The sequence below is a fragment of the Lathamus discolor genome, chromosome 4 (genome assembly GCF_037157495.1).
Source record: "Lathamus discolor isolate bLatDis1 chromosome 4, bLatDis1.hap1, whole genome shotgun sequence".
Taxonomy (NCBI): Eukaryota; Metazoa; Chordata; class Aves; order Psittaciformes; family Psittacidae; genus Lathamus; species Lathamus discolor.
In genome coordinates this window covers 126642291-126668180 of record NC_088887.1, presented here as the reverse complement: position 1 = coordinate 126668180, position 25890 = coordinate 126642291, and the positions used below count along the sequence as shown (strand labels likewise).

The following is a 25890-nucleotide window of genomic DNA, read 5'->3' as shown; positions in this document are numbered from 1 at the left end:
CATGGCAGTGATGAGCAAATAGAACAAGGTATTTGCATTGCGCTCTTACATTTCCCATTTTGGGAAGGAAAAGTGAAGCAAATCACTGACAAACCCCACAAGAGTTAACAAAGCTGTTTATCAGCATGTGTATTTGTCACTGTTACAAGGCTTGGTGTGTGTATCAAGGGAGATCTTAGCCATGCAGTCATAATCAGTCATATTCCAAAGGAGAGGATCCTGCCCCTCTGCTGCACTCTGGGGAGGACCCCCCTGCAGTTCTAATGCAGCTCTGGGTCAGCAGCGCAAGAGGGACGTGGAGCTGTTGGAGTGAGGCCAGAGGAGGCCATGGAGCTGCTGCGAGGGCTGGAGCAGCTGTGCTCTGGAGCCAGGCTGAGAGAGCTGGGCTGGGGCAGCCTGGACAAGAGAAGGCTCCTGAAGGGGAGACCTGAGAGCAGCTCCAGTGCCTAAAGGGGCTGCAGGAAAGCTGGAAAGGGGCTTTGGACAAGGGCCTGTAGGGCCAGGCCAAGGGGAATGGCTTGAACCTGCCTGAGGGGAAATTGAGATGAGCTCTTAGGCAGAAGCTCTTCTCTATGAGGGTGCTGAGGCTCTGGCACAGGGTGCCCAGAGAAGCTGTTGCTGCCCTATCCCTGGCAGTGCCCAAGGCCAGGTTGGTCACAGGGGCTTGGGGCAAGCTGCTCCAGTGGAAGCTATCTCTGCCTGTGGCAGGGTTTGGGACTGGATGAGCTTTAAGGTCCCTTCAGCCCAAACCAGGCTGGGATTCGATGGTGCTCTTCTACTTTTTCAACTATGCCAGTGCTTATTAGGCTTTACTGAGTGGAGGGTTCCTGAATTTAAATCACTTTTGTTGTGATTTGTCTCTACAAGTTTTTATTGGCCGGAGTGAACCTTTCATGTAACAAACACCAAGGGCAGCCTTGTCCAGCTCATGTGTAGGCTTCTCTGAACTGCTACAGGCACTTAATGCTCAGTTTCATTATGAGGTTTAGTTTATTACTTGTAAATAGAGATGCCAAATTCCACATAGAACTTACTGCATCTCCCTCATGTAGTAGAAAGCGTAGTACTAAATAAATGAGGATTGTAATGTGTCTAAAGAAAGCAAATAGACTAACATTGACTTTAAACAAAAGACTGAGACTAGAAAATACCTTTTTCTGCCTCTTTCTTTTCCCTTTAACTACTGCCAGATTTCATATACCAGTGACAATTCTTTGCTTCTCTTGCTGGTCTTAAAATGCCTGGAGACAGCACAAAATACATGTGTATGGAGCTGAATGCTGAGATCAGTGGCACAGCAAGGCTTTTATCCATCATCCCTCAATATCTTGCTGTCATCAGGGAAACTAAATTACATATTTTCTCATACTGTGCCATTTGGATCTGAGTAGAATGGCTGCATGAAAGGTAGATCCTTTGGGAGAATTGTTCCTCTCCTTGTTAGAGGCAATTTCATGTCCATTTTCTGTCCCTAGGGAATGCACATGTGAGGTTGAACAGAGGCTTCACGTTCCTTCTGAGTGCAGCACGTGATACTGGGTAGCACAGGCAGGTGCTGCGGTGTCATGGAGGCTGAGGTGAGCTGAAGCAACATTTGGGGTGTGCTGCTTGAAAGAGACAGTGAGGATTATAATGAAGATCACGATGAGGATGTTCTGGCAGGTGTTGCATGGAAGGACACCAGGAGACCAGCCTTTGGTGTTCAGGACAGCCAGGCAGGCTCTCCTCTGACCTTGATAATGGAAGCTGTTAGCTTTTATACAATTCAGTTGTGCTCTTGATATTTCAGGCTATGCCTTGTAATGCTGAGGAGGTTCTCTCAAATGTGTCCCTTTGGCTGAGAGTTGTCTGTTCCCTCCCTGCTGTAGAAATGTCTGTGAACAAGTGCTTGCAGGGGTCTGTGTCCCATTTCTGCAGCCTGAAGTCAAGAGAGGAGCTCAACAGCCAGTTGTGAGGGCAGTAGTTTCCATAGAATCCCAGACTGGTTTGGGTTGAAGGGACCCAAAGCTCCTCCAGCTCCAACCCCTGCCATGGGCAGGGACCCCTTCCACTGGAGCAGCTTGCTCCAAGCCCCTGTGTCCAACCTGGCCTTGAGCACTGCCAGGGATGGGGCAGCCACAGCTTCTCTGGGCACCCTGGGCCAGCGCCTCAGCACCCTCACAGGGAAGAGCTTCTGCCTAAGAGCTCAGCTCAGTCTCCCCTCGGGCAGGTTCAAGCCATTCCCCTTGGCCTGTCCCTACAGGCCCTTGTCCCAAGCCCCTCTCCAGGTTCCCTGCAGCCCCTTTAGGCACTGGAGCTGCTCTCAGGTCTCCCCTTCAGGAGCCTTCTCTTGTCCAGGCTGCCCCAGCCCAGCTCTCTCAGCCTGGCTCCAGAGCAGAGCTGCTCCAGCCCTCGCAGCAGCTCCGTGGCCTCCTCTGGCCTTGCTCCAACAGCTCCACGTCCCTCTTGTGCTGCTGCCCCAGCACTGGATCAGGACTGCAGGGGGGGAGGTGTCTGTTGTCTGAAGATTCTTCACTGAGACTTAAGGGGCTGCAAATTCCCTTGATTTCCTGGGGCTGTAACAAGTAGAAATATGGGAGATGTTTTTTGGTGTAACTATTTCGAATCCCTTAGGAAAATCATAATAGCGCATCACAATCACATCACTCATTTACAGCTCTTCACCATAGATTTGCAACTGCTTATGTGTAGAGGGGAAAAGCTTGGTTCTTGTTACGTGGATGTTACAGAGTTTTTCACAGCAGGAGGTAAAGGTATAAAAGGGAAACCCATAATAATTCTTGCCTCCTTGTCATGCCCTGCACACAAATGCAAAGATCATGTAGGACGGGGAGACTGAGATGAGCTCTTGGGCAGAAGCTCTTCCCTGTGAGGGTGCTGAGGCGCGGGCACAGGGTGCCCGGAGAAGCTGTGGCTGCCCCATCCCTGGCAGTGCTCAAGGCCAGGTTGGACACAGGGGCTTGGAGCAAGCTGTTCCAGTGGAAGGTATCTCTGCCTGTGGCAGGGGTTGGAACTGGATGGGCTTTAAGGTCCCTTTGAACCCAAACCACTCTGGCTTTATGCCCCCTCTTTCTGAGAGGTAAAGCACTGAGTGAGCAGCAAAACCAGTGAAATGCAGGCTTGTTGCATCATTTTTCCATATCCTTACTATTTAAAATGGTGCTCCTGTAAAAATGGACTTCTTTCCTTTGTGTCCCTGTTGTCGTGGCATGTGAAAAGAAGCTGCAGATGATATCAGCGCTCCACATAATAGCTTTATGCGTGCTCATCTGCTGGGTAGGTGTCATTCCTTGTTATATCACTCTAGTTCACTCGACTCTGTTGCTTCCCTTCCTGCTGTTCTGCACCAGACAGTCATAAATATTCATGTGCACTCCCTCCCATCCATTTAGGCTTGTAGACCCAGCTTATGGTCTGTTCTAGTTTGTTAAATGCAGGCTTTTTTTACCACTAGAGTGCTGAAGGCTGTCTAGTGAGCTAAAGGGCTGATGTCACCCATTCTGGTTTGGGAAGTGGCTGGAAACTGCTGAGGTATTGAGCCTTGCCACCGTTCTGCTTGGAAATTCAGCTGTTACAGACTTGATGGAAGTTCAAGGCACTTGATTTGTTACATAGGAAAATGAAATGGAAATTTCCTCGGCAGCGAAATTCTAGCTGTGCTGTTTCTTAACTGTGAGAATGAGGAAAACTTGTCTTTGTGCCTTAAGCAAATGCTCAGCTGCAGTGAAATAGACTCAGCTTGACTGTAAAAGGCCAATTTGGATGGAACCTCTAGGGATGGGGCAGCCACAGCTTCTCTGGGCACCCTGTGCCAGCACCTCAGCACCCTCACAGGGAACAGCTTCTGCCTAAGAGCTCAGCTCAGTCTCCCCTCGGGCAGGTTCAAGCCATTCCCCTTGGCCTGGCCCTGCAGGCCCTTGTCCCAAGCCCCTCTTCGGGTTTCCTGCAGCCCCTTTAGGCACTGGAGCTGCTCTCAGGTCTCCCCTTCAGGAGCCTTCTCTTCTCCAGGCTGAACAAACCTATCTCATTACCTTGCTGTGTTTCAGCCCTTGCCTTCAGTTCTCTTAACTGGGACAGTGATGTTACTGTTCATCTGGAAAGGTGCTAAAAGGGCCCACAAAGGCAGATGTGTAAGGGTGAGACCTCCAGCTGGGAAGGGTGATGCATCTTCTCAAACATGAGGAAGGAAGAGGTGGTAGAGTTAGAGAAAATCCTGCCTGCCCTTATACTGGTCACTTTGAGTGTGTGTTTGCCCGTGTTTTTCTGCTCTGATCAGTCCCTCTGCTTTAATTTGGGCAGGAAAAGGAAGAATGGAGATGGGTGTCAGTGCAGGGTGTCATTGATGGCAGCTTGAGCTTGCTTCGTCTCCAGTTGTAAGAAACTACTGAATGGAGATATTATTTGGCATGAAATAACACTGTAAGGGGATAATTATTCCTTAGGCTTCTGCTTCCTTTCAGTGTGAATCAGGATGAATCCGTTGCTCTATACATATAACCTTGTCGACGTCATAGTGCTGGTTTCATGGCTTTTGCATGGTTATAATTGCTGATTTTGATAACCCTGGAACTATGGAACAGCAGGATACAAACATCACAGTGTGTTTCCCAGATGTGTGCACTGATACAGCTGTGGTACAATGTGCGAGGTGTAGGATGTGTAACCCAGCAGCAGTGAGCGACCGTACCTACTCTGCTTTGTGGTACAAGCTGATTCCCAAATGGAGAGCTGTAGGCTGCCAGAAATCCCTGAGGCCAAACTGATTGATCCAGGACAGCAGCAAACAGTTTTCAATAGTGCTTTTAATTAAAGGAGGGAAAAAAAACTTTGCTGTGGGTGGTGGCCTAAAAAGTAATCTGGGATTGGCAGGGATACATAGGCCTCAAAAGGTCAACTGCAGTTGTATGACATTGGTATTGATTGTGTCTGCCTTTCTAGAGTTACTGTTTGGATAGGATGCCATAAAATAAACCCAGGCTGGGGGAGACTGGATGGAGCAGCCTGAGCAGAAGGGCTTGGGGGTGTTGGGTGAGGAGAAGCTCCCCATGACCTGGCTTCAGTGAGCGCTTGAGCCCAGAACCCCCCCGTGTGCTGGGCTGCACCCCCAGAGCGTGAGCAGCAGCTCAGGGAGGGGATCCTGCCCCTCTGCTGTGCTCTGGAGAGACCCCCCCCTGCAGTCCTGATGCAGCTCTGGGGCAACAACACAAGAGGGACATACAACACAGGGGATAAATCATGTTAAAAGAGGATATTTGAAACCTTTTGTTTGCTCGGAAAGGAGCTATTGCTGCTTTGGTGGGATGCAGAGCTGCTGCAGTAGCACCGAAGCCTCTTGTATAGGTTTGATAGTTTTAACAGCACAAAATGTTCTTGTTCCCTGGGACCAATGGGGGCAGTGGTTCCCTTTCAGGCTGGGAGGACATCCCTTAGCCTGCTTAGTTGTGGGTGGCTAAAACCTGCTGGAAAAGGCCTGATCTGTGTGCATTTAATTGCCCTTTACCATTCAACGTGACTTCTTAATTTTAAATACTCCATAATTGTAGCTGTCAGTAACACTGTTTGCAGAAGGTTTGGCTGTGGATGGGTCTTGTGAAGGTTTATTCTTTGTAGGTTTTCTTCTGATTTTCCCCTCAACCTGGAGTTCTTTTCCTGATTTATTGAGGATTTAGGGATGCAAAGAATCCGCTCAGGTGGTCCTTTGGGCTGATCTCATCAGGAAAGAAATGGCAGAATTAAAGAGGTTCGGCAGCAGAGCAGAAGTGGGACCAATGGGGAGAAGATGACCAGGGTAAACCAGTTCTTCAGAGGAAGGTGGTGAGACCTCATGAACTCTGCCTCTCACCTCTGCTCTCTATGACCAGACTTGATGCTCTCTGCAGAGTTCCTCAGCTCTGACTGTGGATAAACTTCATGTTCCTGAGGGTTTGGGTGCTGAATGCAGTCTGCTGGTGCTGTCAGTGCTGTGGGGTAATGAATGAATCCTGTTTCCTGCTTTGGGGGAACCGGGTGAAACTTCCATCACTTGACAGCGAAGAGCAGAGGAGGAATTTTTTCCTTACAGAAGCTGCTTTAATCACTTTAATACAACATTTCTGTTTTAAGAGCTCAGACTGATGTACCTAAAAATACTCTTCTTGGTGACTGGCTCATACAGAGCGTTTTGAGTCAAGTAGGAGCATCCTCCTTTTAGGGCTTCTTTTTAAATCAATGTCTAAAAATGGGTTTCAGGCATTCATAATTCAGTTTATTGTTCTTAAGAGAGCTTTCTCCTCTTGTTGCCTTGGGTTGGTACTTTCCAGTTTTCACTAGCGAGTTTACTGCTTCTGAGCATTAAATGGCTGAGTTTTAGTGACTCTTTTAGTGACTCTTCAGTGAGTTTTAGTGACTTTAGATGCACTCTTGAAGCTGTGGATCAGAAGCACCAACAAATCTGAATGTGAAAGGTGATGAGAAGGTGGTTGTTGGAAGATCTTGGAGCTGTAGTTTTCACCAGGACTCCTCAAGTGATATTGGGGCATCTGGTTTGAGATGATTGGAAGGGACCTCAAAGCTCATCCAGCTCCAACCTCTGCCATGGGCAGGGACCCCTTCCACTGGAGCAGCTTGCTCCAAGCCCCTGTGTCCAACCTGGCCTTGAGCACTGCCAGGGATGGGGCAGCCACAGCTTCTCTGGGCACCCTGTGCCAGCACCTCAGCACCCTCCCAGGGAAGAGCTTCTGCCTAAGAGCTCATCTTAGTCTCCCCTCTGTCAGGTTAAAGCCATTCCCTCTTGTCCTATTTTGCCCAATGACAGAACTTTTGGAGCAAGCTGCTCTAGTGGAAGGTGTCCTTGCCTGTGGCAGGGGGTTGAAACTGGATGAGCTTTAAGGTCCCTTCCATCCCAAGCCATTCTGTGATTCTAACGTGTGAGTTTCTGGTGTAGAAGAGGCAACCACATGCCCAAGAAGAGGAAGCGGGGCTGTAAGCCCTGCTCCTCGTGCATCATCCAGCAGCAATGGCACAATCCCAATTACTTTCCCTTTGTAGGTCACTGTTGACTGTTTCCTGAGCCCTTTGCAGACACCGCCTGGCAACAACTGCCCTTCTAATCCCGTCTGGCAGGGGGATGATTTGTGTTGTCTAATGGGGCTCTTCCCTCCCTGGCTCTCCTCTGAGGCTCCCCAGTGACTCATTACAGCACACAGCACAGAGTGCTGCTTGCTGGGCTGCCAGCACCAGCCACTAGCACTTATCCTGCATGTGCTGGCACGGAGGAGATGCTGGTACCCACCATTAATCAATGCCATGAGTGGTATTTGGCACTGGATATACAAATCTCCAGCACACGAGGCTCCAGAAGCAGGACAAGGCAGTGTTCAAGAATCAGCCGAATGACCTTGAAATCTCTCCAGTGGCTGTTGTCAGATCAGAGCTGCTGGAACCAGAAGATGTGTGCATTGATTTCAGCTTGTGAAATCAGTGCTGGGCAGTGGCTCAAGGCTTCCAGACAAAGAGGATCGATCAGCTTCACTCAATTAGCTCTTGAAGGGTTTGAAATGGGGCTTTCAGAGTTAATGGCAATTTCCCTGATAGGAACTTCACAAGTTCCCATCTTTTAACTCAATTATGTCTGTTGGGTGCTTTGCTCTTTGCTGCTGCTGCTGATTCAGTTGCCGGTTTAGGAGGATGTTAATCATTGGGCATCTGCTTGTGCTCAGACCTTGCCTTTTAGGAGTTTCCTGGGTTTATGTATGAGAACAGCCTGTTCCATAGAGTCATTGAATCATGGGAAGGATTGGGTTGAAGGGGTCTTAAAGCTCATCCAGCTCCAACCCCTGCCACGGGCAGGGACCCCTTCCACTGGAGCAGCTTGCTCCAAGCCCCTGTGTCCAACCTGGCCTTGAGCACTGCCAGGGATGGGGCAGCCACAGCTTCTCTGGGCACCCTGTGCCAGCGCCTCAGCACGCTCCCAGGGAAGAGCTTCTGCCTAAGAGCTCATCTCAGTCTCCCCTCGGGCAGGTTCAAGCCATTCCCCTTGGCCTGGCCCTACAGGCCCTTGTCCCAAGCCCCTCTCCAGGTTCCCTGCAGCCCCTTTAGGCACTGGAGCTGCTTTCAGGTCTCCCCTTCAGGAACCTTCTCTTGTCCAGGCTGCCCCAGCCCAGCTCTCTCAGCCTGGCTCCAGAGCAGAGCTGCTCCAGCCCTCGCAGCAGCTCTGTGGCGTCCTCTGCCCCCGCTCCAACAGCTCCACGTCCCTCTTGTGCTGCTGCTCTGGAGCTGGACACTGAACTTCATCCTGTCCCATAATGTATTAGAACATCATTCCTTATCACAGCTAATGTGCGTGAATGCTTCCACCTCTTATCTTGTACAGCAAAACCCTTCTCTCCCTGCTGTTCCTCCAGAAAGCTCTCCAGAAGAGAGCACCAGGCAGGCTCTGCAGTGTGTATTAATGGGAGCTGGTCAGGTTTGGTGGTTCCTTGTGGGAGCCACCAGTGATCTCTATGTCCAGAAGGACTTCTAACCCTGATGTTCAGGTGCAGCCCTGGAACAAATGGTGGGTTTGGTTAATCACTTCTTCACTTCCTTCTGCTTCAGAAAACTCTTGGATGCCTTTGCATGTAAATTCCAGCAATGGAATGACATTTGACAGCTCTGCATTCCAAGGGAGGGAGGAGGATCCACTGCCCAGCTGAATAGGTTGTTCCAGAGTTTAATTACCCCAGTGCTAAGGTTGCATGCCTTTTCTGCTAGGGCTTTGTTTGGACTTGGGAGTTTATCTGATAGATCTTGAGCTACAGAAAGGCTGAGACCGCTTTTCCTTATCGCAAAGTCACTTCTCTGCTGTCCATCACCTTTCAGTAGTTCTGGGTGGATGCTGCAAACTGCCTTTCTCTTGCCAAAAAGCTCCTAAATTGGTTGAAGTTTTTCTTCTTCTGCTATTGCCCTGGTCAGGGCTGGATAAAACCCCATCCACAGCATTTCCTCCCCCACTTTTAGTCTCTAAGGATAATACTGACTTTTTCTGTTTTTTTCCCAGTGGAATACCGGAAATATTTTGGGCTAAAGGATGCTGTTTAGATTCACAGGATCAACTGGGTTGGAAAAGCCCTTTAAGCTCATCCTGTCCAACCATTCCCAGCACTGCCAAGGCCACCCCTGCCCCATGGCACTGAGGCCTCGTCTCCACGGGGTGTGAACCCTTGCAGGGCCGGTGCCTGCAGCCCTGCCCTGGGCAGCCTGTTCCAATGCCTGAGCACCCTCTGGGGCAGGAATTGTTCCTCAGCTCCATCTAAACCTGCCCTGGGGCAGCTTGAGGCCGCTTCCTCTTGTCCCATCCCTTGTTCCTTGGGAGCAGAGCCCAGCCCCTCCTGGCTCCATCCTCCTGGCAGGCACTTGTAGGGAGCCATCAGGTCCCCCCTGAGCCTTCTCTGCTCCGTCTGAACCCCCCAGGTCCCTCAGCCGTTCCCCATCACACTTGGGCTCCAGGCCCTGCCCCAGCTCCATTCCCTTCTCTGGCCCCGCTCCAGCCCCTCAATGTCCCTCTTGTAGTGATGGGCCCAGAGCTGAGCACAGGATTCGAGGAGTGGCCTCACCAGTGCCCAGTACATAGGGAGAATGCTGCTGCCGCACTGACTAGTGCTGCCCTGGACACATTTGTGTGGGGAAATTTTTCTAAGAGATTGGATTAATTCACTGGATTAAAACCTAGCACCTGCTTAACGAAACAAGGCTGAAATCTCAACTTGATCTGCTTCCTTTGGTTGTAACCCCCAAATTGCTCACCCACTTGTGTGCAGTCTGTATTATAAGCAGCCAGTTGTTCTCGCCTTTGTATTACCTTGTGCTGCTGTTCCCTGCAGAGCTTCATTTTCCTCTTGAGGTCACTAATGCATTTCTTAAGATTAGTTTAAATTCTGATAGTGTCTTCTATGCTGTTTGAAATCACTCATAAAATAATATATTATTTGGATTCAATAGAAATACAGCCAAAAACTGTGGGGATAGATCACGTGTGACAGATTGGGATACAAACTCTTCTGCAGAACCATGGTTAATAAGTTGGTCCTTTTATTGGCAGTGTTCTTTATTCTTTTTTTTATGGGCCCCAACACAAGAGGGACGTGGAGCTGCTGGAGCGAGACCAGAGGAGGCCACGGAGCTGCTGTGAGGGCTGGAGCAGCTCTGCTCTGGAGCCAGGCTGAGAGAGCTGGGCTGGGGCAGCCTGGACAAGAGAAGGCTCCTGAAGGGGAGACCTGAGAGCAGCTCCAGTGCCTAAAGGGGCTGCAGGGAACCTGGAGAGGGGCTTGGGACAAGGGCCTGTAGGGCCAGGCCAAGGGGAATGGCTTGAACCTGCTAGAGGGGAGATGGAGATGAGCTCTTAGGCACAAGTTAGCTTTAAGGTCCATTCCAACCCAAACCAGGCTGAGATTCTATAATTTTATTCATTTTTAAAGCCATGCACCTGGGGTATTAGTACTTGTTTAGGGTGTTCTGAATAAAATCCAATGGAAAATAAAACTCTCAGGGGTTTATGGGCTGAACTCTAAAGGCAAGTGGTGATTTGTGGCTCACTGGCTGTTCCTTGTGGCTCTGCTAAGGGAGGGGGAAAGGAGTAGCCGTTTCCTTCTGCAGATTGCTATGTTCCAGCTCCATGATGTGGTTTCCCTTCCTAAGGGATTATGCTTACTGGGAATTCAGTTTGTTACTGCTAGGTCTGTTGCAGAATCATAATCCCAGACTCATTTGGGTTGGAAGGGACCGTAAAGCTTTTCCAGTCCCAACCCCTGCCCCGGGCAGGGACCCCTTCCACTGGAGCAGCTTGCTCCAAGCCCCTGTGTTCAACCTGGCCTTGAGCACTGCCAGGGATGGGGCAGCCACAGCTTCTCTGGGCACCCTGTGCCAGCGCCTCAGCACCCTCACAGGGAAGAGCTTCTGCCTAAGAGCTCATAATAATGTCATAGGTACAGTTACCCTGTGTCAGTACTCGGTGTGCTCACACAGTGATGTGTGGCAGCCCTTCAGCTGTGACCAGCCCAGGGGCTTGTTCTGTGCTGCTCTATGGGTGAAATGTGATCAATTCATCATCCATAGATGACTTTGTGTGATTTCATTCCCAAGTGAAGCTCCAACCAGGGCTTACAGCAGCAATGCTTCCACAGGAGAGCAGGCATCTGCATTCCCATCACTTCAGTGTGCAACAGATGGTACATGAATCCTAAGGTGATTCATCCAGCTATTTTTTGTATGGATGGGGATCATTGCTGCCATTGCAGGCTGGGTGGTGTGTGCGTGGAGGCTGGGAGAGGTGAGATGGTGTAAGCTCTTAAGAATGGCTCTTTTAAAGAGGGGACTATTTAAAGCCTGGAACCCACTGGCCAAGGTGTCTTTTTATGTAATCTCAACCTGTGAATGTTTGAAGGGAAGATTCTTTGTCTTTTCCTTTGAATTATTTCCTTAGTGGGAATTGTGGTTTTCACTTCTGCCAGGGTTTATAAAGCAAGGGGTGTTTTAAAGGAGAAATGGTGATGCTTCAGTAGCTATGGTGGAATTAAACCTGTATGTAGTTGGTATTAATGCAGACTTGAGCTGCTGCCTGTTGACAAATGATGTAAAGAAAACCTTGGTCTTTTTGGAGAAGAAATGTCATAGAGCTGAAGCACATTGAGGCACTCTCCAAATGGTGTTTAAAGCAGGTATTTAAATACAAGCAAGCCAAGTAGCACCTTATTTTCTCCCTCTTCTTGTGAAGTGGGTGCAGGTTGGGCAGGGAAGCTGCAGGTGCATGAAATAAATTAACTGAAGGGGCTGCAGGAAAGCTGGAGAGGGGCTTGGGACCAGGGCCTGTAGGGCCAGGCCAAGGGGAATGGCTTGAACCTGCCTGAGGGGAGACTGAGATGAGCTCTTAGGCAGAAGCTCTTCCCTGTGAGGGTGCTGAGGCGCTGGCACAGGGTGCCCAGAGAAGCTGTGGCTGCCCCATCCCTGGCAGTGCTCAAGGCCAGGTTGGACACAGGGGCTTGGAGCAAGCTGCTCCAGTGGAAGGGGTCTCTGCCCGTGGCAGGGGTTGGAACTGGAGGGGCTTTATCATGTCCTTTCCAACCCACATCCTTCTGTGATGCATTCAGTTTATGTAGATATCAATTGTGAAATGAGGGTTTTGACACAGTTCAAGGTAGTTTGGGATTCAAGCTGCCCACCCAGCTGCATCACAGCTACACAGGAGCTGCAGCATCACAAATGGCTGCAGGAAAAAGGCTTCTCTGGTGTCTCAGTGACTGTCAGCTTTGCCTTCACATGCTGCAGTGACATCTTCTGATTGCAGCACAAGTGACTCCCTAATGCTGAGCAGTCACTGAATGTACAGCCACAAGCTGCAGCCAGCACCAGGGTGGATAAGGGTGTTTTTGACAGCATATGAACCAGCTTGTAGGTCCATATAAGTTCCAGTGAATTCCTTATCAAAGGAAAGGTGAAGTTAATGGAGTGATGGGGGCCAGAGGAATGATGGGCAGATGGTAAACAAGCCTCTTCACAACGATGCTCTTCAATCTTGTGACACTACAGCAGGGACTGCCACTTATGTGACAGATACAGACAGTGTGACATTGAGGAGATGCACAGAGGTGTATTTTAAAGCTGCCTTGGTTTAGGAGCCAGAGCTGTCTTGTTGTAGGGCTTCTCAGACCTATTGCATCCATTAATTGATGGAATTAACTGAAAATGTCAAATAACTTATTTGAAACTGGAACTATGAAATTATTTCAATTTTCAACATGAATCATGAATGTTTGAGGGTAAAACTGATGCTCAGGAATGATGCAGGAGCCAACCTTCAGATAAAAATACGCTTAACAGGTTCTTCACATCTGTGAAGTTCAGTAACTGCTATTTTGCTTGTAGGAAGTTACGTTTCACAGTGTGCATCTGATGGACACAAAGTAAAACTCCTCCTGAAACTGTTTTTAAATCCCTTGCTTCAAACTTGCATTGAAATTGTTCCTTGAATCTGTGTCTTTTCTTTCTTCTTTCAGTGGGGAAGACTTCCTTGATCACCAGGTTCATGTATGACAGCTTCGACAACACCTACCAGGTAAATTGATCTGTGTTATTGCCTTCTCTAAGGCCCTTCTGTTGCCACGTCTTCCATTGAAGGAAGAATCCATTTGGTTGAAGTGGGTAAGAGTTGGTACACTGACCAAATTCTTCACTGTAAAAGTCTTTAAACTTCGTATTTTAACCTGTCAGAACAGGATCTTGCTGTTGGATGCTGCTCACCTGCTGTGGTCTGAAAGCGTAGGCTCTTAGTTACAGCCAGATAATAGGAGCTGTTAAGTCTTTCAGTGGTGTTTCCTTTCACCATTTGCCACCAGACAATCACAGATCTAATGTCTCTGTGGGGAAGATGTAGCAGGTACCCAGCTCCTTTGAAAGCAGAAGCAGGCTGAGCTGCAAGAGGTTCTGCAGTGGGTGAACAAGGACTTGCGGAGCAGAAAGCAGTTGGATAGAGCTTTGGGTGAGATGGTTTAGTATGAGGTGTCCCTGCCCATGGCAGGGGGCTTGGAACTAGATGACCTTAAGGTCCTTTCCAACCCTAACTATTCTGTGATTCTATGATTGTGAGCCTGGGTGTGCTTTAGGAGAATATTTTATGCTGGCTGATGGAACAAAGACCACAAACGTGGTGGTTGTGCACGTCCCCAGCTTATGACTGCTTATTTATTATTGAAACCAGACTGGGTTGACAATAATGGGGCTGAAGCTCTGGTTGTCTTTTATTCCAGTTGGACCTCTAGTCCCCTCACTGCTTTGTGTTTGGTGACAAGTCATAGAATCATAGAATCCCAGACTGGTTTGGGTTGGAAGGGGCCTTAAAGCTCATCCGGTTTCAACCCCTGCCACGTGCAGGGTCACCTTCCACTGGAGCAGCTTGCTCCAAGCCCCTGTGTCCAACCTGGCCTTGAGCACTGCCAGGGATGGGGCAGCCACAGCTTCTCTGGGCACCCTGTGCCAGTGCCTCAGCACCCTCACAGGGAAGAGCTTCTGCCTAAGAGCTCATCTCAGTCTCCCCTCGGGCAGGTTCAAGCTTGTCCCTACAGGCCCTTGTCCAAAGCCCCTCCCCAGGTTTCTTGTTTCCAACAGCTCCATGTCGCTCTTGTGCTGTTGCCCAGAGCTGGACACAGGACTGCAGGGAGGGTCTCACGATTCCATGGCGAGGGATCCCTCCTGGTCAGTGACACACCACCAAGGGCACAGCTTTATTCCAGGTGTTTGGTTTCTTTGGCCCAGTACAGAGAGTCCTTGTTTGATTCACAAATGCCTCTTTCATAAAAAGAGCTTATTGATAAGCTACAGGGGTAAGAGCCAGATTCCTTTTAATGTGGCAGCAGCAAAAGAAAACAAATGCACAGCAGAGGTTTTAATAAACTGCAGCTTGTGATTTATACACCCAGAACCCAAATAACCTGGTGCAAGTTTGAGCTTGGGGCAGCTTTCAGAAAACAGACATTCAAAATCCATCAAAAGTGTCTAGAAAGAGCAAATCACCCATGGGCTAACCTACAGCTACAGCTGACACATCCATGGTTTGATGGACATTGGCAATCAAGCACTTGGCTTTGAGGGGTCCCTAAATGATGCTGAATGTGGAGAAATCTGTGTTCTGTTTGACACTAACAGCTGCTCTGGTTTGGAGCTTTTGGGCTCATCCTTTCTACCAGCTACAGCAAACAGGACCAGCTCAGTAATGACATCAGTCAAATAGAGGTCTTTGGGTGAGTGACGCTATCAGCACTACATTAGCACCCAAACTAGGCTTGCATCAGTGACAGTTAAATTGGAGCTATCTTACAAGCCCTTAAGACTTCTTTCTGATTCACACATTCATTTTGGAATCATTACGTATATTATGTCAGACCAGCTTCCCATGGAGGTAACTGAATTATCATCAAGTACAGAGGGTCAGACCTTTTCAAGAAAGAACTAGGATGTAGATCCATAGAGAAAAGGAGCAGACCTGAAATTAAAATACTGATGGGGAAAAAAAAACCCAGATGAAATAAAAGAGCTGCTTCTCTGTCCATGTAATTACAGTGGGAAGGATTTGAAAGGATGTTTGCTCCCTTGGGAGCAATGATGTGTTCTTCAGCCCTCTTACACCACAGCAGCTTTGCTTCTCCTGTTGTTGAGTGAAAACTGCGTCTCATTGTACCCAACTCACCTGGCAGAGCAGTGAGGAGGTACTGAAGAGACAGTAACTCATGAAGGGGTGAAGAGATTCAAATGAGATACCTGCACCGCAAGTAACAGAGCAGTCACAGTGTTATTCTTCCCTTTTCCCATTCCCTCCTCCTCCCGCCTCCCTAAAAAGCCCTTCACATTCATCAGGGAACAGATTTTTCTCCGCTTGGTGGATTCAGAACGTTACCAACTGTAACCAAGTCATGAAATGTGTTCTGCTTGGAGCAGACACACTTGATGAAACCCAAGTACTTTTATAGCTTGGCACCTTTTCCAGCTCAACCTGAATTCTGGGAGTGGGCAGGGATTGATCTCCTAGGATGTAGGAAAGTTACCTTGGCCCAGCTTGAACTGAGGTCAAGGGAGGGGATCCTGCCCCTCTGCTGCTCTCTGTTGAGACCCCCCCTGCAGTCCGGATCCAGCTCTGGGGCAGCAGCACAAGAGGGACGTGGAGCTGTTGGAGCGAGGCCAGAGGAGGCCATGGCGCTGCTGCAAGGGCTGGAGCAGCTCTACTCTGGAGCCAGGCTGAGAGAGCTGGGCTGGGGCAGCCTGGACAAGAGAAGGCTCCTGAAGGGGAGACCTGAGAGCAGCTCCAGTGCCTAAAGTGGCTGCAGGAAAGCTGGAGAGGCGCTTGGGACAAGGGCCTTCAGCCCAAGCCAGTCTGTGATACAGTGAAAACAGGGTAGCAACAGCTCCTTAGCAGCTTTGTGAGGACAGGTGGATTAAGAAGTCTTCTCATACATGGCCCCATCCACAGTGTTGTCTTCTGAAGGTTTTCTTCCTTCTTGTCCTCTTTAAGCTTGTGATTGGGACTCAGTGCCTCACATCAGTTTCAGAGTGTGCTGAGTTCCTGCTTGTTGCATATGGTGCACAGCATTCCACAAGCAGGTTAAACCTGCCTCCATCTCAGTCATGGTAATTATCTTAGCCTAATGTCCATGTGTTTTCCTCATCAGTGAGTAGACTTTTCCACTGCTCATACCTTGCACAGCTCTTCACAACTGATGTGTAAAGATCCCCCAAGCTTTTTTGCTCCTTCTGTCAGCATTGTTATAAAATGTCTCTTTAAGTTGGTTCTCAGTCAATGTCTGGGATATATCAAGTGCTTGAATCCACTCCTTGATAGTGCATTTCCTCTGTATTGTGGGCAGAACGATAAACATGAACAAACATATTTGGCTCTAAGTTGTTCCATGTACATCTTAAAGCTTGTGAGGGTTTAGGTGAAGAGCCATTTCACAGCTTGAATGTAACCAACCTGCTCTATGTTCTTCTCAGTGCAGCTAGCACAAATATTTTCTATTCCCAGACCTAAAATAAGGTTTGTACTTGGCCTTTCTGTTGCATTTCCCATGCTGTGAGCATTCCCAAGTGCAGGAATCTGGCTGACTTGACACCTTTCTGCATGGCATTTACATGTCCTCCAGGCACACAGAGACTTCAGAGCTACTGCTGCTGTGCAGCTGTGTGGGAGGGATGGCACAAAGTACAGGCTGAGGCAGGTTTTGGGCTCTGCAGCTGATGTTCCAGCTCCTGTTGAGAGCAGAGGAAGTCTGAGCTCCAGCAGTTTGTCAGCCAGAATGAGATCCTGACATGTGTCTGTGGTATGGGATCCTGGGGGTTTTGTAGGCTTTCTTCTGTGAACTGAAATCAGAGAGACACAAGGGAGGATAGAAGTGTTTCTGAGGCAATCTTCCGAGGAGAATTCACTGCCAAAACAATGTAAAACAAAAGCAGAAGGGAAGCATGTTGTTGGATTGGTCTTTTGAGGGTTCTCATATCTGCCTTGCAGTTTCAGAGTTGTAGAGACATGGAATAGTTTGTGATGGGGGGACCTTAAAGCTTCTCCAGCTCCAAGGCCTGCCACAGGCAGGGACCCCTTCCACTGGAGCAGCTTGCTCCAAGCCCCTGTGTCCAACCTGGCCTTGAGCACTGCCAGGGATGGGGCAGCCACAGCTTCTCTGGGCACCCTGTGCCAGCGCCTCAGCACCCTCACAGGGAAGAGCTTCTGCCTAAGAGCTCAGCTCAGTCTCCCCTCAGGCAGGTTCAAGCCATTCCCCTTGGCCTGGCCCTACAGGCCCTTGTCCCAAGCCCCTCTCCAGGTTCCCTGCAGCCCCTTTAGGCACTGGAGCTGCTCTCAGGTCTCCCCTTCAGGAGCCTTCTCTTGTCCAGGCTGCCCCAGCCCAGCTCTCTCAGCCTGGCTCCAGAGCAGAGCTGCTCCAGCCCTCGCAGCAGCTCCATGGCCTCCTCTGGCCTCGCTCCAGCAGCTCCACGTCCCTCTTGTGCTGCTGCCCCAGAGCTGGATCAGGGCTGCAGGGGGGGTCTCCCCTTCACACAGCAGAGGGGCAGGATCCCCTCCCTGAGCTGCTGCTCACACTCTGGGGGTGCAGCCCAGCACACGGGGGGGGGGTTCTGGGCTCAAGCGCTCACTGAAGCCGGGTCATGGGGAGCTGCTCCTCACCCAACAGCCCAAGTCCTTCTCACACTGCTCCATCCACTCTCCCCCAGCCTGTATCTCTGCTGTATCATCTCTCTGAACCGATAATGTCAAAATTCTTGATGATAAATGGAAAGTCACTGGATCTTGGGGAATAAAGTACTGTTTGTTTTCCCTCTGTGCATCTCTGGTCCAAATCTGCTATCCTGATCCCGCCAGGAGGGTTTGTTTTCTGATATATTATATGTAGTTAAAGGGAAATTAGCTTTGGATCGTTCAGGTTTGTTTTTTTCCTTGTTGTTCATTTGCAGCTGGTTCTCATGCAGTGCTCACGAGCTGCTTGGCTTTAGTCTTTATTCCTACCATGTAAGATATCTGGCAGAATGCAAGGAATTAGTTATGGGGATCTATAGTGAAGGCATGACAGCAGCTGACAATATGGAGTATATACATTAGAGTTTCCATTAGAAAAGATCTCCAGTGTGGGAGAGCTGGGAGGAGGTTCCATCAAGCCTCTTTGTTCTAGCTTAGACTTTCCTCTTACCCCTTGGTTTGCTTTATTTTCCTTTTTAAATCCATTTGGAATGTTTTCCAGGCTCTGTTGACATTGCTGAGCAGTGGAACTCTTTGAACTGCTCAGTGTCCTGTTGAAGCCAGGGCAGCAATAGAGCCCCTGCAGGTCACCTTGTCCTATCCCTGCTACAGATGAAACCTGGAGGTTCATCCTGCAGGTTCACCCTCACTGCAGCCTGGAGAACTGGAGTGAAGATCATGTATTTAAGAGGCAGCTCTTGATAAGGTTTAGTTGTGCTTTGATGCTTCTCTTAAACACATCCAAGGATGCTCTACGTGAAGCTCCCCTACTAGTGTCCAGAAACTTGGATGCAGTTGTGCTGCAGTGAGCTTTAGTTTAACTGAGCTTTAGTTATATAGCTGGTGACCTTGTGTGTGCACAAACCTTTGTGCTGCAGCATATGTGAAGATGTCCGCTTTAGCTTTAACAAATCATAGAATCATAGAAGGGTTTGTGTCGGAATGAACCTCAAAGCTCATCCAGTTCCAACCCCTGCCACGGGCAGGGACCCCTTCCACTGGAGCAGCTTGCTCCAAGCCCCTGTGTCCAACCTGGCCTTGAGCACTGCCAGGGATGGGGCAGCCACAGCTTCTCTGGGCACCCTGTGCCAGTGCCTCAGCACCCTCACAGGGAAGAGCTTCTGCCTAAGAGCTCAGCTCAGTCTCCTCTCTGTCAGGTTAAAGCCATTCCCCTTGTTCTGTCACCCCATAACATTATAATAGATGAATATATTGTGCAGTCAGGAAGAATATGGTGTGCTTTGATACCCTGGTTCAGCTGAGGGATGTTGCCTTAGGTCATCTGCATAAAGATCCTTGCTGATACCCATCTGTATGGATTCAACTGTCAATGTGCAGAAGCTGAAGTTACTATTGACACCTTTTTGTGCTTTGAGATGTTGTTCTGGTTATGGATATTGAGGAAACTGGTTATTGAATCTTTCTTACAGGTTGAGTTTTATCTTGAAAGGAAGAAAACCAGTGTATGTTTCTTGCAGAGGTGCTGCACTCCGAGGTGGCAGGAATGTTTCTGCCCTGGGGATCATCACCACTGTTCTGACATTTAATCTAAGAGCTTTTTCCTTTTCTTACAGGCAACAATTGGCATTGACTTCTTATCGAAAACCATGTATCTGGAGGATCGAACAGTGAGTAAGAGTTTTGTGCCCTTCTCTGTGTACAGTAGGAATGAGGATCAGCATCTGTTGTAATTGTGCAGCCCACAGTTGTGAGATCACTTGGAAGCACAGACTGAGCAGCATCTACCAGCTGCTTCCAGACTGACAAGGGCTGTGGAGATAGCTCCCTCTCTGTTTGGGGCAATGGGAAATCACCTCTTGGTTCACAAGTGTCAATGACACGTGGCAGAAGGTGCTGCAGTGTCATCCTCCTTGGAAAAAGAGATACGGATGGTTTGAGGGGTGCATAATGATGGGAATGTGGAGGAGGGGACCATGCTTATCCCCTTCAGGTTTTGATGTCAAAAGACAGAAGGATAAAATACAAATGTTTCTAGTTAATAGCTCAATATTAATGTTACTGGTTTAAAAAGAAGGTTGCCTTTAATAATGATCCACAAACGCTGCTTGTTTCTCAGCTTAGTGCAGTTCTAGCTCCCCAATGAAATGACTCCTGTGTGGAAGCAAGCCTGTGGTTTCAATGAGCTCAGATTCTTAATGAAGGCATTCAGAGTTGTGCTATTTGCAGAAGCAAATTGTGCAGAGCTGCAGAAGCTCTTGGGCTTGTAGAAACCCCCAATCAATGTGATTGCATTGAAAGTGCTTGAACAACGAGATGTTCTTTCCTTGCCCATCTTGCCATATGTGTTGCTTTCAGTATATGCTGCCTTTTCTTTCAGAACCTTCATGATAAAAGACAGCCTGATTTAGGTGCATGTTACTTTGCAGTGTGGCTAAGGCGTAAATAGAGAGTGATAACATTTTATCCTCCTCGATAAAAAAACACATTAGAAGCTTTTCCAGTGCTTTGACAGCAGTGAAAGGCTCTTCCATTAGAAATGGATGATGGATGTGGTCTGATTTTTCCACCACCAACTATCCTCCAAGTTGCTGGAGGTTCCCTGGGTGAGGACGACAGCAGAGCTGGAAAACCTTGAGTAGGCAGAACCACAGGTGAATGTGAAGTTTTCCTGTTGGTGCTCTCAGTTTCAAAGCTGAGCAAGTTTATTCCTCCCCTCTGGAAGTCTTTTTTACGTAGCAGAAACCCGAGATAGCTGCACATCCACCCCTTTGGCTCCTGCTGGCGCTCAGGCGCGCTCCTCTGGAAGCTCCCAATCACCTCCTGCATGATTATCATTTTTATTTAGCTTTTTTTTTTGTTTGTTTCTTTTTTCTTTTTTTTTTTTGTTCTTTTCAGAAGTGAAATTTCTTTCTTCTCCTTTCATTTTTTGTGGCAGTTTGGCTTTTTTTCATTTTCTCCCACCCACAGATCAGGTTGCAGCTGTGGGATACTGCGGGTCAGGAACGTTTCCGTAGCCTCATTCCCAGTTACATCCGTGACTCTGCTGCTGCTGTAGTAGTTTACGATATCACAAGTAGGTATTTTGGCACTGGCTTTGACCTTTGTTCTTATTTTTCTTGCTTGTTTGACTGATTTTGTTAGGTACGGTTGCAATTATGGGACACAGCAGGTCAAGAACGGTTCAGGAGCTTGATTCCTAGCTACATTCGTGACTCCACTGTTGCAGTTGTTGTTTATGATATCACAAGTGAGTGGGGGGAATTCTGCATTTCTAATCCTCTGCCCCTTTTCATCCTTTAGCTTAGCTTTGCATGTCCTGTCACAGCCATCTGCTTGTCCTTCATTCTGGCATGACAAACCCAGGTGTTTTCTTTCACTCGAGTCCAATTTTAAGCTGGCCACCTGATTGCTGCTGTTGTAATGTATAAACTGTCTTTCAAACATCAGTTTGTAACCTTTTCTTATCACATTCTTGAATCCTGGCTGGTCTTGTTGCACTCTCCCCTCTTTCATCTGCTTTTTGATCGTAATATCACTATGACTTTTGATCTCAACCACCTGAATCATGTTCATAGATAACTGGATTCTGAAATAAGAGACTTTGCACTGATAGCTGTAGCTTGCTTCACTCCATTTACCCTCTCCACCCCCCCCCAACAATCTGGGCATGGGCTTGGGGGGGAAATGCATTAACATCACATTTCCATTTTGAATCAGTCACTTTCCCATTCTGCAGTATGGAAAACTTCACCACTAAGCCCTTATCTTTTAACAATTGCTCTTTCATTTCTTACTAAGGTATGTACATTTTTGTGAACTAAAATATTAGTGCTTTTTTCAAGCCTTCTCTTTCTGTCCCTCCCCTCAGTCCAGAGCCCCCCTAACTTACCAGCCTCCTGCATTCACAAACACTGATTTAGGAGAATTAAACCTGCAGCCACTCTGATTCTAAGCCAGAATCGACCACGAACAATGGCCTGATTCTATCTGAATGCAAAATGCTTGTCCTTTGATTTATAGATACTGGAAGGTTACAGCAGGAATATGGGTTTTACCTATTAAAGCTTTAATTGTTAAAAATAGTACTTTTATTGGCGCTCGAAGCGCAGGTTAGCTGTGAACTTGGAAATATTTTTACTGACCTGGCAAATTGGGTATTGCCAAGTAGTAAAAAGAAGAATTCAGACACTGGGAAGTGATCACATCTTGGCTGTCGAGCACACAATATATTGCTATGCAGTAGAAGCCATTAAACCAATCAATACTCCTCAGGAATTGCTGCAGAGCCTCCCTTTTTTAAGTACTGAGAACTACTTTGGCAGTTCAACTGTATTTTGTGTCACTCCCTGGCAGATGCTGAGCTCCGCGTGGCTTCTATACAACTGGTTTTTCCTCATGGGATGCAACATTTCCAACAATAAACTGTCTCATTGGGTCATTTTGGCTTCCTAAAATTCTTATGTTGCAGCTTTTAAGGAGAAATCGTAGAATCCCAGAATGGTTTGAGTTGAAGGGAGCTTAAAGCTGATCCAGACCCAACCGGTGCCACAGGCAGGGACCCCTTCCACTGGAGCAGCTTGCTCCAAGCCCCTGTGTCCAACCTGGCCTTGAGCACTGCCAGGGATGGGGCAGCCACAGCTTCTCTGGGCACCCTGTGCCAGCACCTCAGCACCCTCACAGGGAAGAGCTTCTGCCTAAGAGCTCATCTCAGTCTCCCCTCGGGCAGGTTCAAGCCATTCCCCTTGGCCTGGCCCTACAGGCCCTTGTAAATCATGAAGAAAGAGTGTCTGTGCATAGGTTAAATTTGTATTTCTGGTTCTGTACAAATGATTTTGGAACTATTTTGAGCATTCAGTGGTACAGGAGCTGTTAGTGTGTTGTATAACCCTGATACACCCTAGAGAGCATCCTGAACCGTGCAAGGTAAAAGTGATTAATCTGTAGAAAACTTGTAGCTGGTATTAGGTACTCTTTAGAAGCCATGAACCTGTAGGAACCCTTTGCTGTAGCTGCACAAGTCATAAGCAGTGTAGAAGGCACTCTCACCTCAACCCCCTTTATAAGCTATTTTATGTTGAACTAAAAAAGAGGGGAACTGCTCATCTCAGTTTAGACAGTGGCAAAACCAAGCTCTATCTCGACTCAACTCCCTGGCTTTGAATTCACCTGTAGTGAGGTGAATTTGAAGCCCATTTGAAATGAACACCAAAGCTTTTGTATCATTCAGTGTGGGAGACTTAGGGTTTCACTTGCTGATTCTTCATCACCCTGTTACGCCAATTCCAGAGACTATGAAGCTTTCACTTGGGCTTTAGAGATGTATTTACGAGGGGTCTGTGAGGAATTCCTGCAGTGACAAGTCCTCTCCGTGTTCTCTTTTAGATGTAAACTCGTTCCAGCAAACAACAAAATGGATTGATGATGTGAGAACGGAAAGGGGCAGCGATGTCATCATCATGCTGGTGGGAAATAAAACAGATCTAGCAGATAAGAGGTATGGAGGCATCCCTCATCTTCCAACTGCTGTTGTGAAGCTGCTGCTCTTTACTCCTAGACAGCTATTGTAAAAGGAACCTTGGTGTTTGTATTAGTTCCCAAATGCTGAAGCTTGTTTTCATTGTGCTAGAGATGGCTGTGACGAGAGACATCTTAATTGTGAATCTTTCATTTGGTTAAGCACAAGTTGCCAGTGAAAGAGCTGAGTGACTGTCACCAGCTTGTTCAGGTGACAGAACGGAATGTCAGCTACAACCTGGGTCAGTGCATGAATAAACTGAAATCATCATGGAATTATGCTCCATCCCTGGCCGTGTTCAAGGGCAGGTTGGAAGGAGCCTTGGGTGCCATGGTTTAGTGTGAGGTGTCCCTGCCCATGGCAGGGGGGTTGGAACTGGATGATCTTAAGGTCCTTTCCAACCCAAACCATTCTATGATTCTATTCTGTGATTACAGATATTCCCACTTAATACATTTGCTCAGCTATCAATGATAGGTGCAACTGGTCCTCCCTTTTGAAACCCTTCAAGGGTTTTCATAAGTTGGAAAACAAGCATTTTCTTAGAAGTTGGGCACCTTCAGCTTTTGCTGCTGTTGCTGCTGCTTTTGGGTTTGTGGTATTCATAAAATCATAGAATAATTTGGGGTTGGAGGGAAGCTTAAAGCTTATCCAGTTCCAATCCCTGCTATGGGCAGGGACACCTTCCACTTGGGCAGCTTGCTCCAAGCCTCATCCAACCTGGCCTTGAACACTGGTAGGGATGGGGCAGCCACAGCTTCTCTGGGCACGCTGTGCCGCTGTCCAGCTGAACTTGAGCTTAGAACCATGAAATGCTTTCAGAACTGCACTGATGCAGTCACCTTTTTGGGTTGAAGACAAGAATCTGAGTTTTCAAGGTGTTTGTCTGTGGGTTTTATTCCTAATTCTGTGTTATCTTCCCCAGACAAGTGTCCATTGAGGAAGGAGAAAGAAAAGCCAAAGAGCTGAATGTAATGTTCATCGAAACTAGTGCAAAAGCAGGATACAACGTAAAACAGGTGAGTAACCACAGCAGGCAAAAGACTACTTCTGTTAATGCACCATTGTGGAAACAGAACTTCTCTGGGCATTGGAAAGCCTTTGCAGAGGGTCTCAGGGGAACATTTGTAGTCCACATACCACAGGCAACATCTCAGAGTTGAATTGTTGGCTGAGGTTCAGAAGGGGATGCCTGACGTTGCAGCAAAGGGCTTGGAATCTCTTTCCCCTTAGAAGAGAGGAGCTGCAGAAGGGAAATCCTCCCTGGATTTCTGATAATTCAGATTTGGTGTTTAGATTGACGGGATTAAGGCATAAGCCAAAAAGTTGAGGAAATAGAGGTCCTGGCATTGTTTCTGGTGCCAGTTCAGTGAATGAACATGGGCACACCAGTCAAGGAGGAATGCGATGGCTTAATGTACAGTGGTGCTTCCACTGTACAGTGAGACAGCGTAAACTGGTGTTTCCACTCTGGAAGGCCCTGAAAGTGTGAGTCAGTGTTCTTGGAGAGCCAAAGCTATTTACTTCTGGTAGGTGATGAGTTGCTTTTGAATTGGGGAAAGCATGGAGAGGTCTTTCGAGCTGATGCAACTGCAACAAAATTAGGTTTCATGTTGTGGGATGAGCTGAGACCTTTTGCATTGTGACATGGTAAATGAGGTTTTAGCACTTGTGTTAATGAAGATAAATCACTTGGCAAACAGTGAATGGGTGAAAGTAGTAAACACTGAGGACCTGATCTGGTGGTGACAGGGAAGAAATGTTGTGTTCACAAGCAGGCTTCCCAGAATCACAGTTGCTGCTTTGAATTGGTAGGGACTAGAGCAGAGTTGCTCCAGCCCTCGCAGCAGCTCCATGGCCTCCTCTGGCCTCGCTCCAACAGCTCCATGTCCCTCCTGTGCTGCTGCCCCAGAGCTGGATCAGGGCTGCAGGGGGGGTCTCCCCAAAGCACAGCAGAGGGGCAGGATCCCCTCCCTGAGCTGCTGCTCACGCTCTGGGGGTGCAGCCCAGCTCACAGGGGGGTTCTGGGCTCAAGCGCTCACTGAAGCTGGGTCAGGAGGAGCTTCTCCTCACCCAACAGCCCAAGTCCTTCTCCTCAGGCTCCATCCAGGTTCCCCCAGCCTGGGTTTGTGCTGGGATTGCCCCAACTCAGGGGCAGGACCTTGCCCTTGGCCTGGTTGAGCTTCATGAGGTCCACATGCCACCACTCTCCAGCCTGTCCAGATCCCTGTGGATCCCATCCCTTCCCTCCGGTGTCACTGCACCACACAGCTCGGTGACATCAGCAAATCACAGAATCACAGAATCCCAAGGGTTGGAAGGGACCTCAAAAGATCATCTGGTCCAACCCCCCCGCAAGAGCAGGGTAACCTACAGTACATCACACAGGAACTTGTCCAGGCGGGCCTTGAATATCTCCAGTGTAGGAGACTCCACAACCCCCCTGGGCAACCTGTTCCAGTGCTCTGTCACTCTTACAGTAAAGAAGTTCTTCCTGATGTTAACGTGGAACTTCCTATGCTCCAGTTTACACCCATTGCCCCTTGTCCTATCACTGGATATCACTGAAAAAAGCCTAGCTCCATCATCCTGACACCTACCCTTCACATATTTGTAAACATTGATGAGGTCACCCCTCAGTCTCCTCTTCTCCAAGCTAAAGAGACCCAGC

The 25890-nt window shown here is 48.3% G+C and overlaps 1 protein-coding gene across 2 annotated transcripts in view; it reads left to right on the top strand.

The window, feature by feature from the left end:
- Nucleotides 1-25890, top strand: part of RAB6A (RAB6A, member RAS oncogene family) — a 58368-nt gene that overhangs the window by 17584 nt on the left and 14894 nt on the right. Inside the window, exons 2-6 of one of the 2 annotated variants that reach the window (XM_065678936.1) lie at nt 13008-13066; nt 19318-19371; nt 20846-20951; nt 23087-23198; nt 24145-24238. In XM_065678936.1, coding sequence (XP_065535008.1) covers nt 13008-13066; nt 19318-19371; nt 20846-20951; nt 23087-23198; nt 24145-24238 — 425 coding nt within the window. Of the gene's footprint in view, nt 1-13007; nt 13067-19317; nt 19372-20671; nt 20778-20845; nt 20952-23086; nt 23199-24144; nt 24239-25890 lie in introns of both variants that reach the window. The other variant, XM_065678935.1, reaches the window with a different exon arrangement.